The sequence below is a fragment of the Neolamprologus multifasciatus genome, chromosome 17 (genome assembly GCF_963576455.1).
Source record: "Neolamprologus multifasciatus chromosome 17, fNeoMul1.2, whole genome shotgun sequence".
NCBI classification, from domain to species: Eukaryota; Metazoa; Chordata; class Actinopteri; order Cichliformes; family Cichlidae; genus Neolamprologus; species Neolamprologus multifasciatus.
In genome coordinates, this window is record NC_140455.1 from 38,403,688 (window position 1) to 38,426,271 (window position 22,584).

Below are 22,584 nucleotides of genomic sequence, written 5' to 3' on the forward strand. Positions count from 1 at the left end.
AGGCTATAGCTCTAAATAACAACCTCAGAGTTTAGTTTGTATGTGTCACTCTTCTCAAATGTGTTTGCGAGGGGCAGCCAATCAGAAGAACAACGTCACTTAAAGGGGGAGGAGCAAGAATAGTTTAAGAAACCCAGGAATCAGTCCGAGGATGGAAGTACAGACGTGGAAATGACCGGAAGACGTTCTGCTTTGTAGACGTCGAGTGAATGACAACAAACTCAGTTTAATAAACATTTTGATCAAACTCAAAAGTTGAAAATGGAAAAATCACAGTAATAAAAATAATCATTACAGTATGTACAACTTCAATGGCTGCCTAGACAAATATAATGCTACTAATCCTAAAACATGAATCTGGGACTAAAGAGCTGCCACTGAAAAATGAACTTGGCACCAAAGTGGATTCATCAGAAAAGCACAAACAGTTTATAATCGTCCTGTTGGGAACGAATCCCACGAAGCTTTTCTAGCTTCCGCCTCTACAGCGCAGAGGTGCCCAGCGTGCAGACATCGTGGCCTACTCTAAAATACTTGATCCAAGACATAACCAGCCCGTCCTTATACACACTCGCGGTGCTTTCATGATCGATGTGTTACTGAGAGGCGGAGCAGTATGTTTGATTCATTCATTCACAGAAAAAGCAGAACAGTAGCAGGTTTATCTGGACTTGTTTCCAAATGAGGCTTGAAGACGATGCGTTCATGTGCCCTAAATTCCAGCGTTTTTTTCCTTTCAGCGTTCGCTGCTCCATCAATCCTAAATATATGGATCAGACACAGATGTGACACACGCAGATGCTCGTGTGGAACCAGGTGCAAAGCGTCACAAAGATGGATGAAGGTGCCGGAAATGAAAACGCCGAGATCTTCCTGCGTATATGCAAATAAAGACAGGCGGCGGTGATTTAACGTGGAGCCTCCGCGTCTCCACCGAGACTTCCTGTTCAAACTGCACCACTTATTTGTCATTGCTACCTGGACCACATTCTGCATCTCAAATCAGTCTCTCCATGGGCGGCGGCTGCGTGATGCTCCACATCTCCACCCGCGACCCTTCCTTCTCCTGCCGGCTGGGACTGTAGGTGCCGTGGGTGGCGCGGCGATTTAGGGCTACTACCGCACCCACAGAGGTCAGGACGATGGCCAGCAACAGGACGACGGACCCCAGACTGATAGACAACAAGAGGTCAGAGGTCGAACCCTCCGAGGTCAGCTGAGGAGAAGAAAGACAGGGACGAGTCAGGGAGAGAGAGAAAAACGTCTCGTGCCAATGTTTTTGAGAACACATGCTTTATTCCCCCGCCTCCCTTTCTCACACACTCCCTTCCTCTCCTGACTCCTTTACGCTACACCAGGCGCTCCAAGTGCTGCCAACGTGTTGATGGATGTGTTTCCCAGCTCAGCAGGTGGGTTGCGACCACCAGGAGCCTCGAGTTGCCGCGGACTCAAACCTCCCTCCGTCTGCCGCCTCTCTCGCAGTTTGGCTGGCGCGAGCGTCAGCCCCAGCGTCAGCCCCAGCATCGCCACCGCGATTGCCAAGCCAACCAGATACGGTGCCAGCACGGCGGTCACCGGCGAGCTGTGTGGAGCACGCTCCGTCTGTGAAGGATCACACACACACAGGCGCAATCTTTGCCGAGGATCCCATCAGCACACACACACACGCCCAAAATAACTCGAGCAAACATGCGCACACGGCTCCTTCAAAGCAGCACTGAAAGCTGCAGAGTCTGAGTTGTATGTGTGGACTTTGATGACTTGCTAATATTCTTATCTAACTCAGCCTCGCACACATGCAGAATGCAGCATCCTGCACGCAAACGCACAGAAGTGAGACCCCAACGACTCAGGATGTGCTACAGCTTTCCAGCAGGGGGAAGCTGAGCAGCAGATGCCCTTAAAGCTACATCAGCTGTGCTGGTTGGTGATAGTTGTGGTTCTCTGAGCGCCTGCTACAACAGCACAACAGCTGTAAGTCTCACTCGGTAACACTTGCTGACAGCATCTTCATAACGACACACGGGGCTGCGAAAAATTATCTCAGAAGTCAGCAAAGTTTACAGCGAGCAATCAACATGGAAACATAATTCTAATAAAAACACAACCATCCGTATCCCGAGGCAAAAAATAACTTCTGCGCTCACGCTTGATGCTGTAGACATTAGAGTTTCTCCCCCCTCGCTACAGGTTCTTTGTTGACTCCTGGAAAGTGCTTACCTGTCACTGCAGCACACTCGCCTGTCAGAGCGAGTGTGACACGAGCGAGCTGGAGCAGCCTGCAGCCAGGACCCGCCATCAGTCACCGACTGCCACACACAGACCCAGAGATGTCTAACTAACCAGTCTCTAAGGTACGTGTCGAGGCCACCCTGAAGCCTCTGCAGAGCGGCTCCGCACACAGAGACGGCGGCAGCAGTGCTTCCCTGCTGTCAGCACTATCAGCCTGCTGTGTGTGTGGCTGCCAGATAAGCTGCCCTCATAGGTTTCTGTGAAGAAGACCCAACTTGTGTGAATGCCACCAGCTCTCTGCTGAAAGTGCACTTCAGCGCCAGATGCTGCGTTTTTGCTGGCAAAGCACATTTCTTCCTCTGTGCTTATCTCGCGCTCCAAGGATGGCCACATCAGTGCCGACGCTGAAAAACTGCCTCCCATTTCCTCCCCCGAAACTACCTGCGCTTGCAGAAGACACACTCGCACGCAGACTTGTAAAAATACAAGATGGAAGAGAGCAGGTGTACACGGAGAGGCCACTGCATGCACAGAAGTATGTGAGGATTACACTGGTAATCTTCAGGACACTGAGCACAAACAATCATCAGTTTCTCTGCAGCAGCGACAGGCTGGAGGAGTCGCAGACGCATGTCTGACATGTTCCAACCTACAGATATAATAAACTATCCATTAGGGCTGCCACAAACGATTATTTTGATAATCGACTAGTCACTGATTATTTTTGCGATTAGTCGACTAATCAGATCATCATCCATTGGACGTAAAACGTACAGCTTATTGCACCAGCAGCATCTGCTCTTATATAACTATCATTAGCTTACAGCTTTAAGTGTTTAAGGTCTATGCTAACTAAAAATAAAGACAAGATGATAGTTTATTAAATTTTAATGAAATTTGCAGATTGTTTCGGTGAAGTTTAATAAACTCCTTGCTATCTAAAATATAACAGGACACCGGAGTAAATTCTCGAGCATCTCACACTTCTGATAATCAGCTGTCTGCTTGATGTTTATTCAGCTGTGTAAAAACTATAACTTTAATCTCAGCCAAACCGATTTACTCAGGAACAAATAAAATACTAAAAAAGCCAAACAATAACATTTTTAAGTTATCTAAGTGACTTATATATCATGTTTAACCTGAGTAGTGAAAGACGGCGGTGGGTTTGAAAACGATTAGCCGGGAGTCCGGTGCTCTCACGGCTCTAGTTAGCCTAGCTCCCGGCTAGCTATCGAGCTAGTGGGTAACAGACGTCTCCGAAAACGTCGGAGCGCTTTTGAAAATATGTGGTGTCTTGATAAACTGAGCAGATATTTGAGGTTTACATAGCTACATTCTCGCCTGAAAATATGTTAAACGTTTATTTTGTGACCCAGAAAGAATAATAAGAGTAATATTAAAACTAACTAGCTGCCGCCATTGTTGGAAACTGAGCTGGGCTGCGCTATGAATTCTGGGACACAGCTTCTTCTTCTTCTTCGGGGTTTAACGGCAGCTGGCATCCTTGTACATGCAGTGCTGCCATCTTCTGTTTCAGTCCGTTATTACACTCTTAAATCCTACTACTTATTCCTGCGTCTTTTGGGATCTTACAAAGCTTCAAACGACGCGTCGACTATTAAATCAGTCGTCGATGATTTTAATAGTCGACGTAATCGTGACTAGTCGACTAATCGTGGCAGCCCTACTATCCATATGACCTAATTATCATTTAGTCCCATTATATTTATATTTCCAACCCTCTTGTTAAGAAATTATAACAAGTATAAAAGGAAAGCTTTGTTCTCATGGTGACGGTCTTTATCTACTACTGTGTTCTGTTACGTCAGCTGCTCTGTCTGGTAATAGTTTTTAGCTTTCAGTGTATCCATAGATTTACCTTTTTATAGCCATATCTGACTATTTTAGCTATTTTAATGCAGTTATTTCACCTTATTTGCCTCATGTTTGAAATGTAAAAATAATTTTAGCAGAAATAGATATAAATTTCTCAGGATATACTGCCGCTTAATTTCCTTTTGTGGCAGTTTTCCATTATATTCCTCTATATCTGCAAAGACTTGACTTTCCCTGGTAAGTACGGCGTTAAACATTCATTTAACTATAATTTAAAGCCTTCATACACATCGGTCAGTCATTCAGTCCAAACACAGAGCGTTGTGTCAGGATGGGGAAATCTGAGGTTCGAGTGCAGCAGCAGTGCCTCTGTTACTGATGACACATGAGAAAGCAAAACTTCCAAACAGCGGTTTTAAGACTAGATGTGAAAACCTGGGAGCCTGTCCTTCATGCACAGATACGTAAAAACGCTGTAGCTGTGTTTGTGTGTTTGCGTGCACTTGTGGCTATTCTGGGATAAACTCACTCGGCATCTTGTTAAATGAGATTAAGAGTCGGTTTGGTGTGGCAGCAACCAGCTGACCTCAGCGTGTCCACTCCTTCAAACGCAAACACACACTTAGAAAATCTGAGTTTGACCTTCAGCTGTAATTTCTCCTAATATGGATTTTTGAAGGGAAACCGACAAAATGTGCGATTATGTGAAGGAAAAAGTTAGTCGAGAGAAACAAAGAGAGGACAGACGAGTACAAAACAATCAAGGCTGAAAGGTTTTTATTTGACGAGAACAAACAGAGACGACAGGCAGACGGGACACAACGATGGATTATGATGGAGGAAACAGACAAACGAGAAGTTACATGGATCATGCAGCATGATGTCAGCACAACAAGACTGAAAGACAAACAATAAACACACAAAAGTCTACAGTGAGAGAGAGAGACATACAAAACGCAATGAAACGGTGACCACGGCAGCGGTAAATGTTGATAGGAAGCGTTGCAGCGGGGCCACGAGAGAATTTAGGCTTAAAATATCTGCGGCTCAGACAGCAAAGTGTTTTAGAGACAAAAAACTCCTTCTTTGGTACAAAACAGCACACAGTAGTCAGTCAGTCAGTTGGCGCAGTGCTCTGAACGCACATCAAGAACAAAGCGAGACATCTTGTTGTCTTCTAGCCCCTCTAGGTGCCTTTGTAACTACAACACTGTTTTTCATAGTTCACAAATGGATCCGTACGGAGCTCCCAGAATCCAGCTCAGACGAGACTGACAGGGTAGCTTCACGGAGGAGCAGTATAAATAACTCAGGGATCCGTAATGTTCCTCACCGAGGAGTGCTTCCCTACACGAAACAATAACCCTCACATTCATCTGCTTTTTCTCTGCACTGTCGGTCTGGACTATGTCCTGGACACGGTGAGGGTGACAGGTGATGGATTGTGATTGGTTACGACCTTTAGCTGCTCGTCTGTGATACTGTTTCTTATCATCTACTGCAACATGTACGTTTAATAATATGCATATATGCAGGTACATAACTATATTTAATAAGGTGCCGCTTATTTAATATCATTTTAAGGCACAAGTCGTTCTGTGGAGTGTTTTGGATTATAGCCCGATCAATCAATTTGAAAGCAGCCTGACGCACGTGCGCGCACAGACTCAGTCGTTTCCTCCCCAGTCCACCTCCGGCTCGTCGTCCAGCCTGAGGATCAGGTAGGAGAGCAGCTGGAAGAGGTTCTGCCACAAGAGCAAAGCCACGTAAAAGTAAATGTCGCTTACGTCCGTCTGGCACACGTCTCCGGCGTAGCTCATGTCGCACACGCAGATAAACTTGTTGATGAGGTTGCGGCAATAGCCTCCGTTCAGACACGGGTTGGACTTGCACTCGTCGACCTCCTGCTCGCACCTGAAACCACAGCATCACAGAAGAACTCAGACCACAGCCACACTTCAATGAAATGCAGATCCACAACTTCTATTAACGTTCGATTGTTCTTAAACCTGCTGTAATATTGGATAGTTCCCAAATGTTCCCAGCTTTGCATTAGGGGGAAAGAGGTAAGAGAATCTGCACCATTTATTTATCCTCTTTGGGTGGAGGAGGCACTAATATCAAGCATGACGTGAGACGCTACATGGATCAAAGAAACTGCACAGGAGCTGCTCGGCCATGGAAGCCCGAGCCGGAGGAATCTTGCAGATTTTGTGCCGACGTTAATGCCAGAGGAAGTTTGGAAGCGTTGGAGACTTTTACGCACAAAAGCTTCAGCGCTCTGCGACTTTACGTCGTTTGCCACGTCATAGACGAGTTGCTGTAACTTGCAGTAATTCCACAATCTGACACGGTGACAACATGCATTTGTCTTGTTTCCTACCGGTGCCCGATGAAGCCTGGTGGACAGTCGCAGGAGAGCTCGCGGTCGGTGCAGTTGCCTCCATTGAAGCAGGTGTAATTCCTGGTGTCATCGCCGCACACAGAAACAGGAAGCTTTGGCCTTCTGTGGGAAAAGTTTAAAGCACAACTTTGTCAGTCTGTAGCTCGCATTGAAACGTTCAGCAGATTTGTTTCGCCGGCTTTATGTTTGCCGGAAGCAGAAGAGATGGCCGAGCGGGAGGTGCATTATTCAGCCTCCCGCTGGTCCCCACAGGGGAGACAAAGAGACTTAAGAAGCGACCAGGATAATAAGATTATAGCCCTCTGGCAACGAGTCACCAGCAGGACGTCAAATCACACGTGCAGGAATGAAAAAGCCGACTTCTTTCTCTGTGGCCTCTGTAACCTTCTGTTTGCCTCGAGCAACAACAGCTCTGCCGGCAACTTGAAGCTCATCCCTCAACGGTTACAAAACACACTCTCACTTGAACAACTTGATCATTTTAAACTACAGCTGTCACTCATTTGAAAAAGTGGTTGGCTCACTTTTAAAAGTGCTAATATTTGCCTTTGCTTTGCATTTTGTTCCACACAAAAAAAAAGCGAGGGAAGGCTTCACAGCTGACATTTGAGAGACAAATATCTAACAGGAAACAAACACCTGGGAACACGTGAAAAATAAAATAATAATAGTAAAAAAAAGCCACCAAAAAACAACAACTCACACATTTTTGACAACGATGTACCACGGAATCTCTTCAACGCGTTCGCTGCAGAGGAAACAGAGAGAAGATGGTGAGGGGAGGAAGAAAGAGGCGCAAACAAACGAGACAAACAAAAGGAAGTCGTTTTCACACACAAACTTGAAAGCAGCCTGGATGTTCCCAGTAAAGGGAGATAGCTTGACTGGTGTGGCTTGCTTAGCGAGACACTTGCAAAGGTGTGCGAGAAACAAAAAAACGGAGGCAAAATGCAAGAGGCTGTGTGTTTACAGGATAAATGCTCGGAGGCGTTCCCCCCGCTGGGTCTCAGAGGCGAACGCGAGATGACAGAGGGGGAAAGAAACTGGCGCTGAACCAGAGAGCCTTGTGTAGTGAGCAGACTGGGGCCTTTTTCTGGCTGACACTAGAATAGAAATGCAGCTTCTGAGGCGCTCACCGCAGGCGTGGTTGAAATGCTGAACAGAGGCAGAGATGTGGAGACATTTTGCAGTGAAGATTGTGTTTGTGTTGTGCTGCAGTCCCCTGTTGGTGCAATTTTGTAGCATTTATTTGTGCATTTTGTGTTTCTAACCACAGCTTTCACTGCACTTCACAGACATCTTTGAAGAGTGAAATATTAATAAGGGGATTTCTTTCCCTCTTTGCTCATCTGCATGTTGCATCCTCGCCCACTAACGTTTTATTTCACTCTGTCTGCGTCGCTGCTTTACTCACCGTAGCGAACAGCTACACTTACCTGCAGAGAGGTCCGGTGTAGTTCTCCGCACAGAGGCAGGCGTACCTGTCGGGCCCGTGCAGACAGGTGCCCCCGTGGGCGCACAGGTGGTTATTGCACATGTCAGCCTCTTCCTCGCAGTTCGCGCCCGTGTAGCCAAGCTCGCAGGTGCACTCGTAGCTCCACCCGGCGACGCTGCAGTTGCCGTGAACGCAGGGATTCGAAGCGCAGGTGTCCAGGAAGAAGTCGCAGTGTCTCCCGGCCCAGCCCTCGGGGCAGCTGCAGTTGTACGCGTTGAAGAGGTCCTGGCACTCCCCGCCATTCAGACAAGGGTTCGGATAACACACAGAGGCCCCGCCGCAGCCGACGAGCGGCGCTTGCGGCGACGTCTGGACGAACTGCTCCTCCTGCATGCGGGGGAGGTTCACGCCAGAGGAGCCAAAGTAAGAAAGGGCGATCCCACCCAGCTCCACGGTGCCCAGACAACCGGCGAGGGACCAGCCGGTGTCGGGGGCCAGTCCCCCCAAGAAGATGTCCACCCCCTCTCTGAGGAAGTCCAGGTTGCCTCCTCGGCTGGTGGAAGTGCTGGCTTCTTCGACGTCTTCATCGAGCACCAAAGTCCACCGAGAGGTTTGCGCCCATGGCGCCGCCATGAGGAAGTGGACACTGTGCCATTCGCCGTCGCTGACACTGCTCCTGCTGCTCAGGCTGACCGTGGATACACCCTCCTCTTCGTAGGTGCTCTGAAGCTCCACGAAGAGGAAACCATCTTGGATGGAGACGGTGATGAAAGCGGAGCCCTCCTCGGCATGTAGGATCGCTGCATTACGCCTCCGTGCGCGCAGGTTTAGGGAGAGGCTCGTCAGGTTGCGGGATATGCGACCGTTCCCCCGGTAGGTCAGCACGGTGCTGTCGTTCAGGAAAGTTGCATTGGAGTAACCTAAGAGACGAGGACACAATACCTGCCGTGAATATTTGCACAATGTTCACTTTGTCATAAATGTTTTTGTTGTGTTTTAGTTGCGATGTCATTTACCGAGCACTGAATCAAAACAGTAAACCTGTCAATGTGGGGCGGGGGGACTGATCCAGCGCTACACTGTATCAGCGAGACAATATTATGTAAAAATAACGGTTTTTATTAGATACACTTAAATCTAAAATCCTGAGATAATCACAAACACTTTTCATTCAAAGATGTTTGAACGACTCTGCTGGTTGTTTCCACAGACCAGCAGGTTGCTGAGTGTCTTTAAACAGCTACTGATGTGGGATTTTCACCAGTTTATCAGTTAATCGCTGCATTATGAGAAACAGACTGCATGTAATGGCCAACCAGACCCCGTTCAATCACAGACTGATGACAGACTGACTCCGCCTCAGTGTTGGCGTGCTCGACAATCTCAGTGAAGTTTATCTGATTGGATAAAACAAATACTGACAAAGTTTGTGGATATAATTTGATGTTTAAAAAAGGCGGTAAATCGCAAAATGTTAAAAACTGTAAGTGAACTGCGAGAATATCGTATTGTGGGGTGTCTGATGACCAGAGATGGGTAACCCGTTACTGTAATCTGATTACTTTTTCAAGTAACGAGTAAAGTAAGGGATTACTATTGCAAAAACGGTAATTAGATTACCGTTACTTTCCCGTAGGAACGCTGCGTTACTGCGTTACTAAAACCGTGATTTTTTGCGAGAATGTCTCATGACAGTGACGTAAGCGAGTGTGACGTTCGTGACAACAGCTGTGTGCAGATCAACAATGGATCATATATCGAGTGCAGAGAGAGTATGAGCGTGCAGCGTTTAAAGCGTGGAAGTACTGACCTTACTTTGAGTTTGATTCCATAAAAAGTGACAAAAACATTAGTGTCCGTTGTGCGTGGGAAGAAAACTTCTTTTTACAGCGAAAAAACCCCTAAACTTCCAAACAAGCACCGAGTAGCTACAACGTAATGGGAAACTCACAGAGAAACTCGCGGATTCTTCCACTGACCGCTGCACACCTGCACCAGGGTAACCCTCCGCCTACCCCACTCCTGCTTTACAGGTGAAAATAGAGCAACAGGACCGCTAGTCTTTGACTTTATTTATTTTCTGCTGTGTTTTACTTGCATCTATTTGAAAGATTGAGTGTAAACACACAAAATATTTTATTTTATGTGCTGGAATGTGCAGAAAATAGGTTTAAATATTAAACTAATTTCTTCCAGTCAGAGAATGTTGCAGATAATTAAATGTTTGCTTGATGCATAAAGTTAAAAGATTAAAACTAATAAAACAAGTTTTAAAAAGAGACTTTTCCATTTGATTACATTTTGTATGATGATTATGCAGAAAAAGTAGAATTGGGCTGAAAGATCTATCACTTTATCACCTATTCAGGTTGTAAATCGTGTTTTTAAAAAGTAACTAAGTAACTAAGTAATTAATTACTTTTGAAAATAAGTAATCAGTAAAGTAACGGGATTATTTTTGGGGGGAAGTAATCAGTAATTACTTACTGATTACTTTTTTCAAGTAACTTGACCAACACTGCTGATGACTCCCACCTTTAGTCGGCAGTATTACAGTACGACAGCTACCTGTCTGATAACAGTAAAAACTCTTTACTGTAAATACAAGCAGTAAATATCTGCAACTCTGTAATAACGGAGACACACAGCAAATCATCACTAATTCCAAAAAGAGGATAAGCTGGCATCAGACAGATCCTACTTTACGGATCACATAGGGAATACTGTGTGGGCAGATTAACGTCAGTATATAACAGCGCTGAGTCACTTGGTTACATAGTAGCCAATTAAGACCATAAAGGCTAATTAAACAAACAAGGTCAAAGATTCGGTAACGTACATTCACTGGGCTCTTACGTAGCAGAGAAACACTTTTAGCCCAGAATACTGGATCCCACTTATGCAAAAGGAAATCATTCAGAGCTCAGTTCAGTCTGTTTATTACTCTCGACCTTCGCTTTGCCTTTGAAGGCAGTTGGACTTGACTTTAACACAGCTCTGCTTTTGTAACCGACGAATCCTCGAAGGTCACTCACATTCATAGCCGTGGTTCAGCATCCTGCACTCTGCATCTGTGGGGCAGGGGGACAGCTCGCACCACTTCACCTCTTCACAGCGCCGCCCTGATGTGTTGGGGGGGCAGGTACAGGTGAAGTCGTCCCACTTGGAGTAGCACATCCCTCCGTTGAGACATGGATTCCTCTGACAAAGAGATACGATTTCAGAATTACAATCTAGATTTAATATCTGTGTAATGTCCACACTACACCAACACTGTGCAGGTTCACTCACACTGCAGATGTTGTCTCCAGAACACCCCACAGTTACGTTCTCCATGACCTCAAGAGGATAAGATCTCACTGTAGCGTCCAGCCCAAAGAACTGCAGCCTCCTGTCGCTGATCCTCAGGTCCTGAACGCAGCCTTTGAAATATCCACCGAACGCCGCGGTCTCCTTCGCCTCCAGCAGACCTCCCACATACACCGTGTCACCTGCTTGGACACTGACCGGCGTCACCTCCACACGCCCCTGTTCCCGAGCCCCCACATACAGCACGATAAGACCATCCGCCGCCACCTCTACGCTCACAAAGTGGGCTTCCCCATCGTCAATCGCATCCGCTGACTTCAGGCTTTCGTATTTATCGAGCTGAACTGCGACCACGCCACCTTCCAACCACACGTGCAGGTAAGCGTCGCTGCTGTTGGCAAGCACCAAGAGGAGCCCGCCGCTCCTCCGCGTGCGCAGGAAGAAGGAGATGGAGAAGCTGTCGACCAGGTCGTCAGTGACGGTGAACGCTGCAAAACTGTAAGCGTCCTCGTTCCCGAAGCGGGCGGTCACATGTTCTGCAGAAAGCAACACAGGGGTGAACAACAAGTGAGCTGGATGAAGGTCGGTACATAAAAAGAGCTTTTCAGCTCGTCAGCACTGGGAAAGAAGGAGTCTGTGCAAGTTCTCATTTCTCCATCTGTCTTCTGAAATCTGAAGTATTGAACAGCTGAGGGTTTTTTCCACAAAAGGACATTCTTATTGGTCAACGCTAAGCTGAGTCTATCAGGTGGAAGTTTAGGCCTGTCAGCACTTTCCACCCTAATCTAAACACTTGTACATGTTAGCAGGTTTGAGTAGATGTTTGGTTGATGTGCAAGTAAATGTTGGTCTAAATCCGCCCATCAGTAAAGACTCAACAGTCTTTGAAGCAGCCATGGTGGGAAAACTGATGAAAACTGTTCAAACCTGTAACATATTTATTGTTCAGGTTATGATGGATCGATCGGTTTACTGAGCACTCGCTATTTTACAGTCTGGCATTTCCTTGCACGTCAGTCCCTAAATAGATTGCCTTAATCTAGTTCTTCACATAAGAGGATCTTCCCCTTAGCGTGACTTTTGACAGACTTCATCTCCGACCTCCTCCTGACTCACCCAAGCAGCTAAAGGTGCTTTTAGTGCGCCACTTTTGCAATTTGATAAGCGAGACCTTGAGTTCTTTCCTGCATGCCCAACAAGTGGGTTAAGTTGCAAACTTACCCTCCTCACAGTCGTGCCCCTCATAAGGCCTGGCACACCGGCACTCGTAGCTCTGCCACATGTTTACGCACTCTCCTTTGTTTTGGCACGGCACATCCAGGCAGCGGTCCCTGTAGCTGCAGCCCGGGGACACGTTGACAGCTGAGTCGCTCAGCCACTGCTCGGGGATGACGAGCTGCCAGTCCACAAACACGTCCCGCATGCATCCGATGAATGGAGTAAACGCATCGTACTCGCTGAGGCCGCTCGAGTCTCGAGGCATTCCTCCAATAAAAGTGCTCTGAGGGGATGAAACAAACCCCACCAGCCAGCTCTGGACCGCGGCCGCTCTGTGGCACGACTGGCTCGCACACCCCACAGCGTCATCTAGTAGTTTAAGGCTTAGCACCCAGTTTCCAAGCACAGCCTCTACAGAATACCACTTTCCATCTGTGACGTTGTGCGGAAGCTCGAGAACCTGGCTCGGGCTTTCCGCCCCAGCAGAGGCCTCCCTCCTCAGCGTGAGACGCAGCTGCCCCCCCTCCAGCTCCAGGCTCAGCTGCAGACCGCTTGTGATGGTGTGAAACAACAGAGCTCTAGGCAGAAAAGTCTTGAAGCTGAGAGTGATGTTGCAAGTCACTTCAGTGTCCACCAGGGGGCTCTCCAGCAGCAGGTAACCTTTGCGCTGGAAGGTAAAAGCTGTAGGGGTCATACAGAGAGGCCCGGCGTACCCAGGTGAGCAGGAACAGGTGTATCCATGAGTCCCGTCCAACAGGAAAGGAGAGCAGGAGCCTTGGTTCTGGCATTCATGGCCTTCACAACCCACTAACTTCACATCGCAGTTAACACCTCCGTAGAGGACGCCATCACGACTCGGCTTGAGGCAGCGGCAGGTGTAGCCCCCAATGTGACCCTCGCATCTGCCCCCATTCTGGCACGGACTGGGCTCGCACTGGTTTATCACCTCCTGGCAGAGGGAGCCTGTAAAAGAGGCGCACAGCACAAACACATACACACAATTAAACACTGTTACTACAGCTGTTATATAACAACAAACAACTTTCCAGGTATAAATGAGGTTCTGGATTATTATTCCCACTACACTTGTCTCCCTGTTTACCACTCGTGGTACCAGGTAAACTATCTTCTGCAGTCAAGTGAGCCCACCTGACTCTCAGCTGTTAAACATCAACACACCTGCTTTGTTTTTTGCCCTCTACACCACCCTGACACCACAGCAGTTTCCTCTCTTTACGTTTGTACCTACAGCTCTACGCACATGCTGGAGGTGGTGAAATTTGCTGCTTCAGTCAAATTCAATCAGTCAATAAGCAAAGATGACAGACAGGTGTAACTCAATGTGTATTATGTAATACTAAAGCTACTGGTACAAGTACCGCTGTTACCTGTTCCAAGCAACCAAATCCCCCAAATCCATGGCGCAGGTGTCCACATCATGCCGTCAGGTTTCCCCCCAGAAAAGCCTCAAAGTTGTCTAACAGCACCATGTTATGTGGCGTGTGTGTGTTTACGGGTCGTCACGGTGGACGCCTGATCCTTGTCTGCTTCTCTAAAGCATGAAGGGCTGAATAGCTCCAGTCAGGAGACCAGAAAAGCCACATCCCCGGGGATTAAGCTAATGCTATTTGGCCACCTCACTGAGTCAGTGCCCCTGCAACTTGCAGAGTCCATTTCTAGAACACAGTCTCAGCAGGCATCAGCTCACACTTCGTACCTCCGGCCCCGGATCAAGCAGTCTTGTGCAAGCAGAATTTGAAGCTTTTCCAACAGAAAGAAAACTTTTGATGAAACAAGCCTGCTGCTGTGTTTCCCTCAGAAACGCCAACACTTACTTTATATTACGTTACCGCTTAAGTAACATCCGGTCAGTGGTACCTACTCACCAAATATTCTACATTTATTTTAGATTTAGTTAGTGTGACAAAGTGTGTTTGTGTGTGTTTTTAAACTACCACCAGGGGGCACCAAAGTGAGCACATTTCAGCACCTGACAGCTGTTCATGCTGTCATTTTAATCTGGGCATAAACGCTGTCCATGGTCCTGTTTCTGGATCCATCTGAAGACACCGCGTATTTCTTCATCTTCAAGCTGATCTTGCTTTTTCTGATCAATTAACTCTTTAAAAAGTGGAACCGTGCGAAGGCATGTATATCTTTAAGATCACTGCCCTCAATTAACATGGTTTGTTAACAAGCTCTTTATTCAGATGCCACATTACAGTTATGAACAGAATAATTCGTTTAGTGCTTCGATGTTATGCTCAATCACGTCTGAATTCTCAGAGAAGTTCAACATGCCGGCTCAAAATTTGTGAATCAGCACAATTTTGGTGATTTTTGGAGGTCGGTCATTATGAACACAGGTCCATACATACGTGTCAGAGTCCAAGTCTTTCAAACGTGATTGATTGAGATATGACCGGTTCAGTTTGTCAAACGAAAATAACCTACCTGTTGTTCCTGGGGGACACCTGCAGACGTAACCTGCAGACTGCTTGTGGTCATAGCTTTCAGGCAGAAGAGGCTCACTGCCATACAAGGCATGCCAAGATCTCTCAATGCAGCTGCCGCCATTTCTGCAAGGGCCGCTGCCACACTCACTGATGTCTGTCTCACAATGACGGCCCTCAAACCCTGGAACGAGGAAGGATATTTAATGTGATCAACACTACATGTGATGTTCGTTAAAGATAAGACGGGGACAGGCTGTTCTGGACAGAGCTCGTTGTTTTTCAGGTGTGAATAAGTTCAAATGCCTCAGTGTCCTTGTTTATTATTCTCCACATTATTTGACCAAGAGAAGAGCTTCCTTTACCAGGCCAGCATTCACAGGTGTAGTTCCCTCCATTGTCCTTACAGATGGCGCTATTAAAGCAGGGTTCAGAGTAGCAAGGCGGTAGCGGTGTCTCACAGTGTGGGCCGGTGAAGGCTGTTTGAGAGCAGTCACAGCTGTAACTGAGACAATCACATAACAAGACAGTCGGGGTTTTTGTCATTTATATTAATAAAGTTATTTAAAACATTTCCTTTGCTTTGTTTATAGATCTCATTAGAAGCTACTCATTGTTGAAAGACCACACTACTTACTCATTCACTCCATCTATACACAGAGCCCCGTTTTGGCAAGGGTGCTCTTGGCACTCATCAGTGTTGATTTCACACCGTTGTCCTTGGAAACCGGTGAGACAGGTGCAAGTGAAGCCACCAACGTAGTCATGGCAACTGCCTCCGTTGAGGCACGGCCGTGACTGACATTCGTCAATCTGGATCTCACAAGTTGCACCTGTGAACATCAAAGCGGTACAGATGTCAGAGGGCAGGCGAGCCTGAGGGCAGAGGGTGGAAACGGAGAAAGCTTTCATGTGGACTGCTGTGCTGTGCTGTGCTGTGCTGTGCTGTGCTGTGCTGTGCTGTGCTGTGCTGTGCTGTGCTGTGCTGTGCTGTGCTGTGCTGTGCTGTGCTGTGCTGTGCTGTGAGGATTGCTCTTTTATATCATAGCAAAGCTTTTTGTTGTTTTCCCAAAAACACTCAAACTATGGAAGGGAAAACAACATATGCAATGTTTCCTTTATGTATCCCTAAAAAAGGTGATTAATGCTCCCATGGTCCATTCAACAGCTACTAACATGGATGGCATTTAATATAGACAGAACACATTTAAACTGGGGTAACACATTTTTGACACGGTTTTCTTGAATAACTAAAACTGTGTAGTTTAGTTCCCAATAACATATTTTAGGATTGAAATGATGTGGCTTTACATGCTGACCTGTGAAACCAGGAGAGCACAGACAGGAGAATCGACCCACTCTGTCCTCACAGGTTCCTGCGTTCCTGCAGGGCTGTGAAGCACACTCGTTCACATCAATCTGACAGTGAGAACCCTGAAAGCCCGGCACACAGAAACAAGAGTAGCTATCGCCACGGGTTCGACATATCGCCTGGTTCTGGCAAGGGTTTGGGGAGCACTGGTCCACAATTTGAGGCAGCTTGTCCAGAACAGCACCTGAGAACAGATGGTGATTTTATATATGAGAATACAACATTATTATTAACACATGTAAAACCCAATATATGCAGAGCTGTGTGGGACAATTTTCCTCCTTTCTCTGTTTGCATATTTGTTTCACAGCTGAGCAAATACAAAATGCAGTTTTTAAATAGAGATTTCATTTAAAAAGTTATCCACAGCTTCATGGCTCATTGTGTAAGAGTGAAAGTAAATCTAATACCTGTTTGTGCCACCTTGGCAGCAAGAATCGCAATCAAGCCTTTGTGATATGAGCCAATGACTCTTTCATATCCCCGTGAAGGAATTTTGCACCGCTCTTCTTTATAGAATTGTTTTAATTCAGACAGATTAGAGGGTTTTTGAGCATGAACAGTCTGTTTAAGGTTATGCCAGTTTATGATGATCAGATTTTAGTCTGTACTTTGACTAGCCCACTCCAAACTCCTCATTTTGTTCCTATTTTAGCCATTCAGGAGTCACTTTGTTTCAGATCTTTATCCTGCTGCATAACTCAAGTATGTTTGAGCTGCAGGGCACAAGCTGGGTGGACAGTCTCCTTCAGGATTTTCAGGAGTTCACAATTCAGTCAATTATGGCAAGTCATCCAGGTCCTGAAGCAGATCATCACACTACCACCACCATGTTTCACTGGAGGTGTCCATCTGTCCATCCTCCATCCATCCGCCCTTCTGTCTACCTATCCGTCCATCTATCTGTCATCCATCCGTCCGTCCGTCCGTCCCTCTGTCCGTCCGTCCATCTGTCCGTCCGTGCATCCGTCCGTCCGTGCATCCATCCATCTATCCGTCCATCCGTCCATTCATCCGTCCATCCATCCATCCATCTATCCATCCATACATCCATCCGTCCATCCATCTGTCCATCCATCCATCCATCCATCTATCCGTCCATCCATCCATCTGTCCGTCCATCCATCCATCTGTCCATCCATCCATCTGTCCGTCCATCCATCCATCTGTCCGTCCATCCATCCATCCATCCATCCATCCATCCATCTATCCGTCCATCCATCCATCCATCCATCTGTCCGTCCATCCATCCATCCATCCATCCATCCGTCCATCCATCCATCCATCCATCTGTCCGTCCATCCATCCATCTATCCGTCCATCCATCCATCCATCTGTCCGTCCATCCATCCATCTATCCGTCCATCCATCCATCCATCTATCTGGCCATCCATCCATCCATCCGTCTGTCCATCCGTCTATCCATCTATCTGTCCATCCATCCATCCATCTGTCTGTCCATCCATCCATCTGTCTGTCCATCCATTCGTCCATCCATCTGTCCATCCATCTGTCCATCCATCCATCCATCCATCCATCTGTCCGTCCGTCCGTCCGTCCATCCATCTGTCCGTCCGTCCGTCCATTCATCCATCCATCCATCCATCTGTCCGTCCGTCCATCCATCCATCTGTCCGTCCGTCCATCCATCCATCCATCTGTCCGTCCGTCCATCCATCCATCTGTCCGTCCATCCAACCATCTGTCCGTCCGTCCATCATCCATCTGTCCGTCCATCCATCCATCCATCCATCTAGCTGTCCATCCATCCATCCGTCCGTCCATCCGTCCATCCGTCCATCCGTCCATCCATCTATCTGTCCATCTATCCATCCATCTATCTTTCCATCCATCCATCCGTCCATCCATCTGTCCGTCCATCCATCCGTCCATCTGTCCATCCATCCATCTGTCCGTCCATCTGTCCATCCATCCATCTGTCCGTCCATCCATCCATCTATCTATCTGTCCATCCATCCGTCCGTCCATCCATCCATCCATCTGTCCGTCTGTCCATCCAGCCATCCATCTGTCCGTCCGTCCATCATCCATCTGTCCGTCCGTCCATCCATCCATCTAGCTGTCCATCCATCCATCCATCCATCCGTCCGTCTCTCCGTCCATCCATCTATCTGTCCATCCATCCGTCCATCCTCCTTCCATCTGTCTATCTGTACATCCACCATTTGTCTCTGTCCATCCATCCTCCATCCATCCGTCAATCCATCTCTGTCCATCCATCTATTCTTCTGTCCATCCGTCCATATGTCTATCTGTCCATCTATCCTCCATCAGTCTGTCTGTCTAACTGTCTGTCTATCTATACTTCTGTCCATCCATCCGCCTATCTATCTATCATCCATCAATCCATCTGTCCCTCCGTCCATCCATCCATCCATCCATCTTTCCATCCATCCTCCATCCATCTGTCTATCTGTACATCCATCTATCTATCATTCATCCACCATCTGTCTCTGTCCATCCATCTATCCATCCGCCTATCTATCTAACCATCTGTCTATCTGTCCATCTATCCTCCATCCATCCATCCATCCAGTCTTCTTACAGCCATGTAATATCTACAACATTACTATAAAAAGATCCAGATCTTAAGTCTTGGGTAAATGTTTATCAGTCTCGAGGCACTCCAGAAGGAATATGTGTCCAACAGTACTTCAAATCAACTGTTTGCACGAGTTCCCACTGAATGATCCTGATCTGTTTTATCTCAATCACGTCTAACACAAAGCTCTTTTATCTCTCTTTAGCTTTGATTAAAGAAAAAAAATGGTTAGCAGTTGTTGTAACAAGGGCTTTAAATTCAAGGGCCTCTCAAGGCGTTGTGGCCGGCTGCCACAGAAACCAGTTTCACTGTTTGGGTTTAGCATTCCTTCTATTTCCATGGTGACAGCATCCAACCGAACATCTGAGCCATTTATTGCTCTACTCGTTATGGTGTGTTTTAATGAGGAGGATTAAACAGCACAATGATACAGCTTTGGGTTTAGCTCTCATGTCAGCATGGACATGATACAACTAGTAATTAGAGGGTAAGCACTTGATTTTCTTGTGTAACTGCAATTATAAGCAGCTGTTATCAAGTTATGCATGCCTCAAACACTTATCATCCTTATTAATCTTACTCAAAAATGTTTACATTTTATTTTACAGACTTTTTTGTTTCTGTCCTCATCAGCATACAGCTGTGACATACAGTCACAGCTTCCATGACTGGGCAACATGAGGAGACCCTTTTAGTCTGGTAGATAAAGAAATGGGTTCAGCCGAAGAAGAGGAATAAAACCACACGGTATGATTTCAGGCTGTTAGTCACTTGTGCACCCAGACAAGCTCTAAAAGTTAAAGTTTCACTGTGACCTGCAAAACTAAACTTTCTTTAGAATCTGTGTTAAAGTGTTGCTATTTTTCTTCCTGACTGAATTCTTCTATCATGTCTGCCTGGAGACTTACTGCCTGCAGCTTTTACATATACAAAAAAGCATCAAACATAAATAGCTACAGGCAAGGCATCTCAAAATTGTTGTACTGCAGGCAGAACAAATGGGACAACCTCAGATATGATCCATGGAACATAAGGGGACATCATGCACTGTTTTTCATAGTTTTAAAGAAAGTGCCATGACTCTAATCAGTACATTCACACTGATATTAGATAACATGAAAGTACTTTTTTTTTATTAGTGCAACTGTTTTTGTGGTTTTCAATCTTCTGTTGTTGTTTGGTTCCAGCCTTATTAGTTTGTGTTAAATTACACCGTTAGCACCTGCATATATGTGTGAGTGTTGCTGTTGTTCATCACAGTGCTCTTCTTTGTGTTCCAGTGCCTGCTTTACATTTATTGGACTGTCCTGGTCCTGCCTTGGGTTTTGAGACTTTCTGCCTTTTCCTGTAAGTTTCAGTCAGTTTCTTCATTAGAGCTTGCTTGAGTATCTTTCTTTTTTCTTCTTATTTTAGAAACCACCTGCCCCCCTTGTGTCTGCACTTCTGACCTCTTGAGAAAAGGAAGCCAGGGAGGTGTTGTCCTATAAGCGCTGACCTAGGACCTCTCGACCTGACCAGATTAAGGACTTGCTTTACACTCCTCATTACCTCCTTTGTTTTGGGAGAAAGTCTACAGAATTGTTTATTGTGTGTGTGCAGAAGGGTCCACGGCGTCTGCTCGACAGCCGTCGTGAGCTTGACGATTTGAACAGCCCATCCTGTCTTAGCAGGAAGTCATTTGAAATTCAGTAGATCGATTTGTGGGGAATCAACTCAAATTTTACTCATCCTAAAACTGAGTTAGCTGCAGTTCCTCGTGGCGTTTGGACCCTGTTCTTGTCTTCTTCTATCTCTCTCTACGTTGGTCCACATTACTGGTTAACTTCTCTCTTTTAATCATTTCGGCTGTGTTTGCTGCCAGTGTTCTTCCCTATGTTTCCTGTGTTTGCCTTTTTTATCTCTTACTAAACTCCCGTTGTTATCAAAGTTATTAAAGCCTAACAATCTTTCTTTCTTTCTTTTTTTTTTTGCAACAAACCTGTCTGCCTCTTTTGTGTTTATATTGCACAGGCTGGAGTCTATAAACACAAATCAAATCAAATCAAATCAATTTATTTATATAGCACTTTTCACAGGATAAAAACCACAAAGTGCTTCACAGTAATATAAAACAGAAATACATAAAATACATTAATAATAAAACACATCACAAATCTAATTAAAAGCCAATCTAAATAAATGAGTCTTAAGCTGCTTTTTAAAAGAATAAATACAATCAACACAGTCCTGCTGATATGAACAGAGATTTTACAATAATATTCACACACCCTTAAAGAGCGCAATCAGGCTCAGAGACTATTGAGGCTCAGAAGAGTGCAATTAGGCTCCACTTGGCGCAATCTTTTTAAAATCAGCTGTCATTTATCTGTCATTGGCGGAGGTCAATCAGTTTCACAGCCAGCCAGCAGGACTCTCCAGGAGCAGCTTGTACATGTCTAGACTTGGACCGGGGGGGTATGATGGAGATCGAGCATATTCTCTGACCACGTCTGTATCATTACAACAAATATTGATATGTTATAGACTCTGAAACAATCACTCTGACAGTTATTTCAGCTATATTAAAACTGTTATATTGGTGGTATAATTGGAGCGCATTGAAATGGCAACAGGTGGTTCCCATTTCACTCTTTATTCAGCTCACTGTATTCAGTCTATATCCTGAGGCCGAGTTCAGAGTATTCAGAGCCATTTGTGTCTGTTTGAGATACAGCTCCAGCCAACTGCACATCCCCTCCCACAGCGTGTAAGGCTTTTCATATGCAAATAGCTCCCAGGGGTCTTTGTGTGGACCTATCTGCAGGCCCTTAAATGGCACATGTGTGGCACCTGACATCTCCTGATGCACGTTGCTGGTGTATGCATCTGTTTGTTTCGGCGGTGATAAGAATGCTGCTATTTGGTGTTTTGGACAGGAGCAGAGACAAATAGCATCCTCTTTTGTCCCCAAACCCACCCCCAGTCTTCCCACCCCGTTCATGGGTCACTATGCTACCCCCCATTGTTAGATCTCTTTTAGTCATCTTTAGCTTTTCAATCCTTAGAAAATGTGCAGAGATTAGTGTAGTCAGTGATGTCACTGCTCAGTCTTGTAATTAAAATTCTTAGCATGGTCCGGTTGAAATGCAAGCCCACCAATAAACTCCGATTCAACACAGCTTTCTAAAAGTACGATTATAATCATGCAGGTTTTCTTGCTGGTTTCTGAGAATGCATTCTAAAAGAATAAATACCAGGATGTAATATTTTATCACCAGTGTCTGAAACTCACTCTGGTTTCATACTGGACAAGTGCAGAAATCTGGTGCTTGAATAAATCGTGTCAATAAACTAAACCTCGAGGTAACTGAAACTCAACTCTGACACTAATTGTCTGAAAAGGAGCAGTCACTTACCGTCTGTCGCAACCAGTGATGAGATGAGCAGTGTGCATGAAAGGAACGCAAAATGACGAAAGCGAATTAAATCCATGACAGGAAACCATCCTGTGCTCAAGTCTAGCCATACGCTGCGCTCTTACTGCAGATTGCTCCGTTTCTGCCTCGCAGTAGCGCCGTTGTCAACTCCAGATCCACTTGATGCACACTTCTCTTGCTGGAGCACCACCAAGAGCTCCCATAGCGCAGGAATAATAAAGACGGCGTGCTGTTCACCGGGGCACAGGCTGGGCTGCACACAGAGCAGTGACAGATCACCACATGGGAGGGCGGTCTCTTTAGAGGAAAAGAACTTTTCATAAATAACACAATGAATAATAAA

At 46.1% G+C, this 22,584-nt stretch overlaps 1 protein-coding gene across 2 annotated transcripts; it reads right to left on the minus strand.

The window, feature by feature from the left end:
- Positions 1-210: 210 nt before the first annotated feature.
- On the minus strand, positions 211-22,476 carry crb1 (crumbs cell polarity complex component 1). 2 transcript variants are annotated; one of them, XM_085137054.1, is made up of 13 exons: positions 22,221-22,476; positions 16,210-16,446; positions 15,528-15,723; positions 15,256-15,395; positions 14,892-15,074; positions 12,441-13,400; positions 11,202-11,755; positions 10,946-11,111; positions 7,912-8,830; positions 7,179-7,223; positions 6,455-6,577; positions 5,859-5,985; positions 211-1,216 (listed from the first exon to the last, which is right to left on the minus strand). In XM_085137054.1, exons 1-13 carry the CDS (start codon positions 22,294-22,296, stop codon positions 998-1,000), a joined length of 3,945 nt encoding a protein of 1,314 aa, XP_084993180.1. In that variant the 5' UTR covers positions 22,297-22,476; the 3' UTR covers positions 211-997. The 2 variants fall into 2 exon arrangements, with proteins under 2 accessions (XP_084993180.1, XP_084993181.1); XM_085137055.1 differs by lacking the exons at positions 14,892-15,074; positions 15,256-15,395; positions 15,528-15,723; positions 16,210-16,446; positions 22,221-22,476 and adding an exon at positions 13,826-14,102.
- Positions 22,477-22,584: the final 108 nt, after the last annotated feature.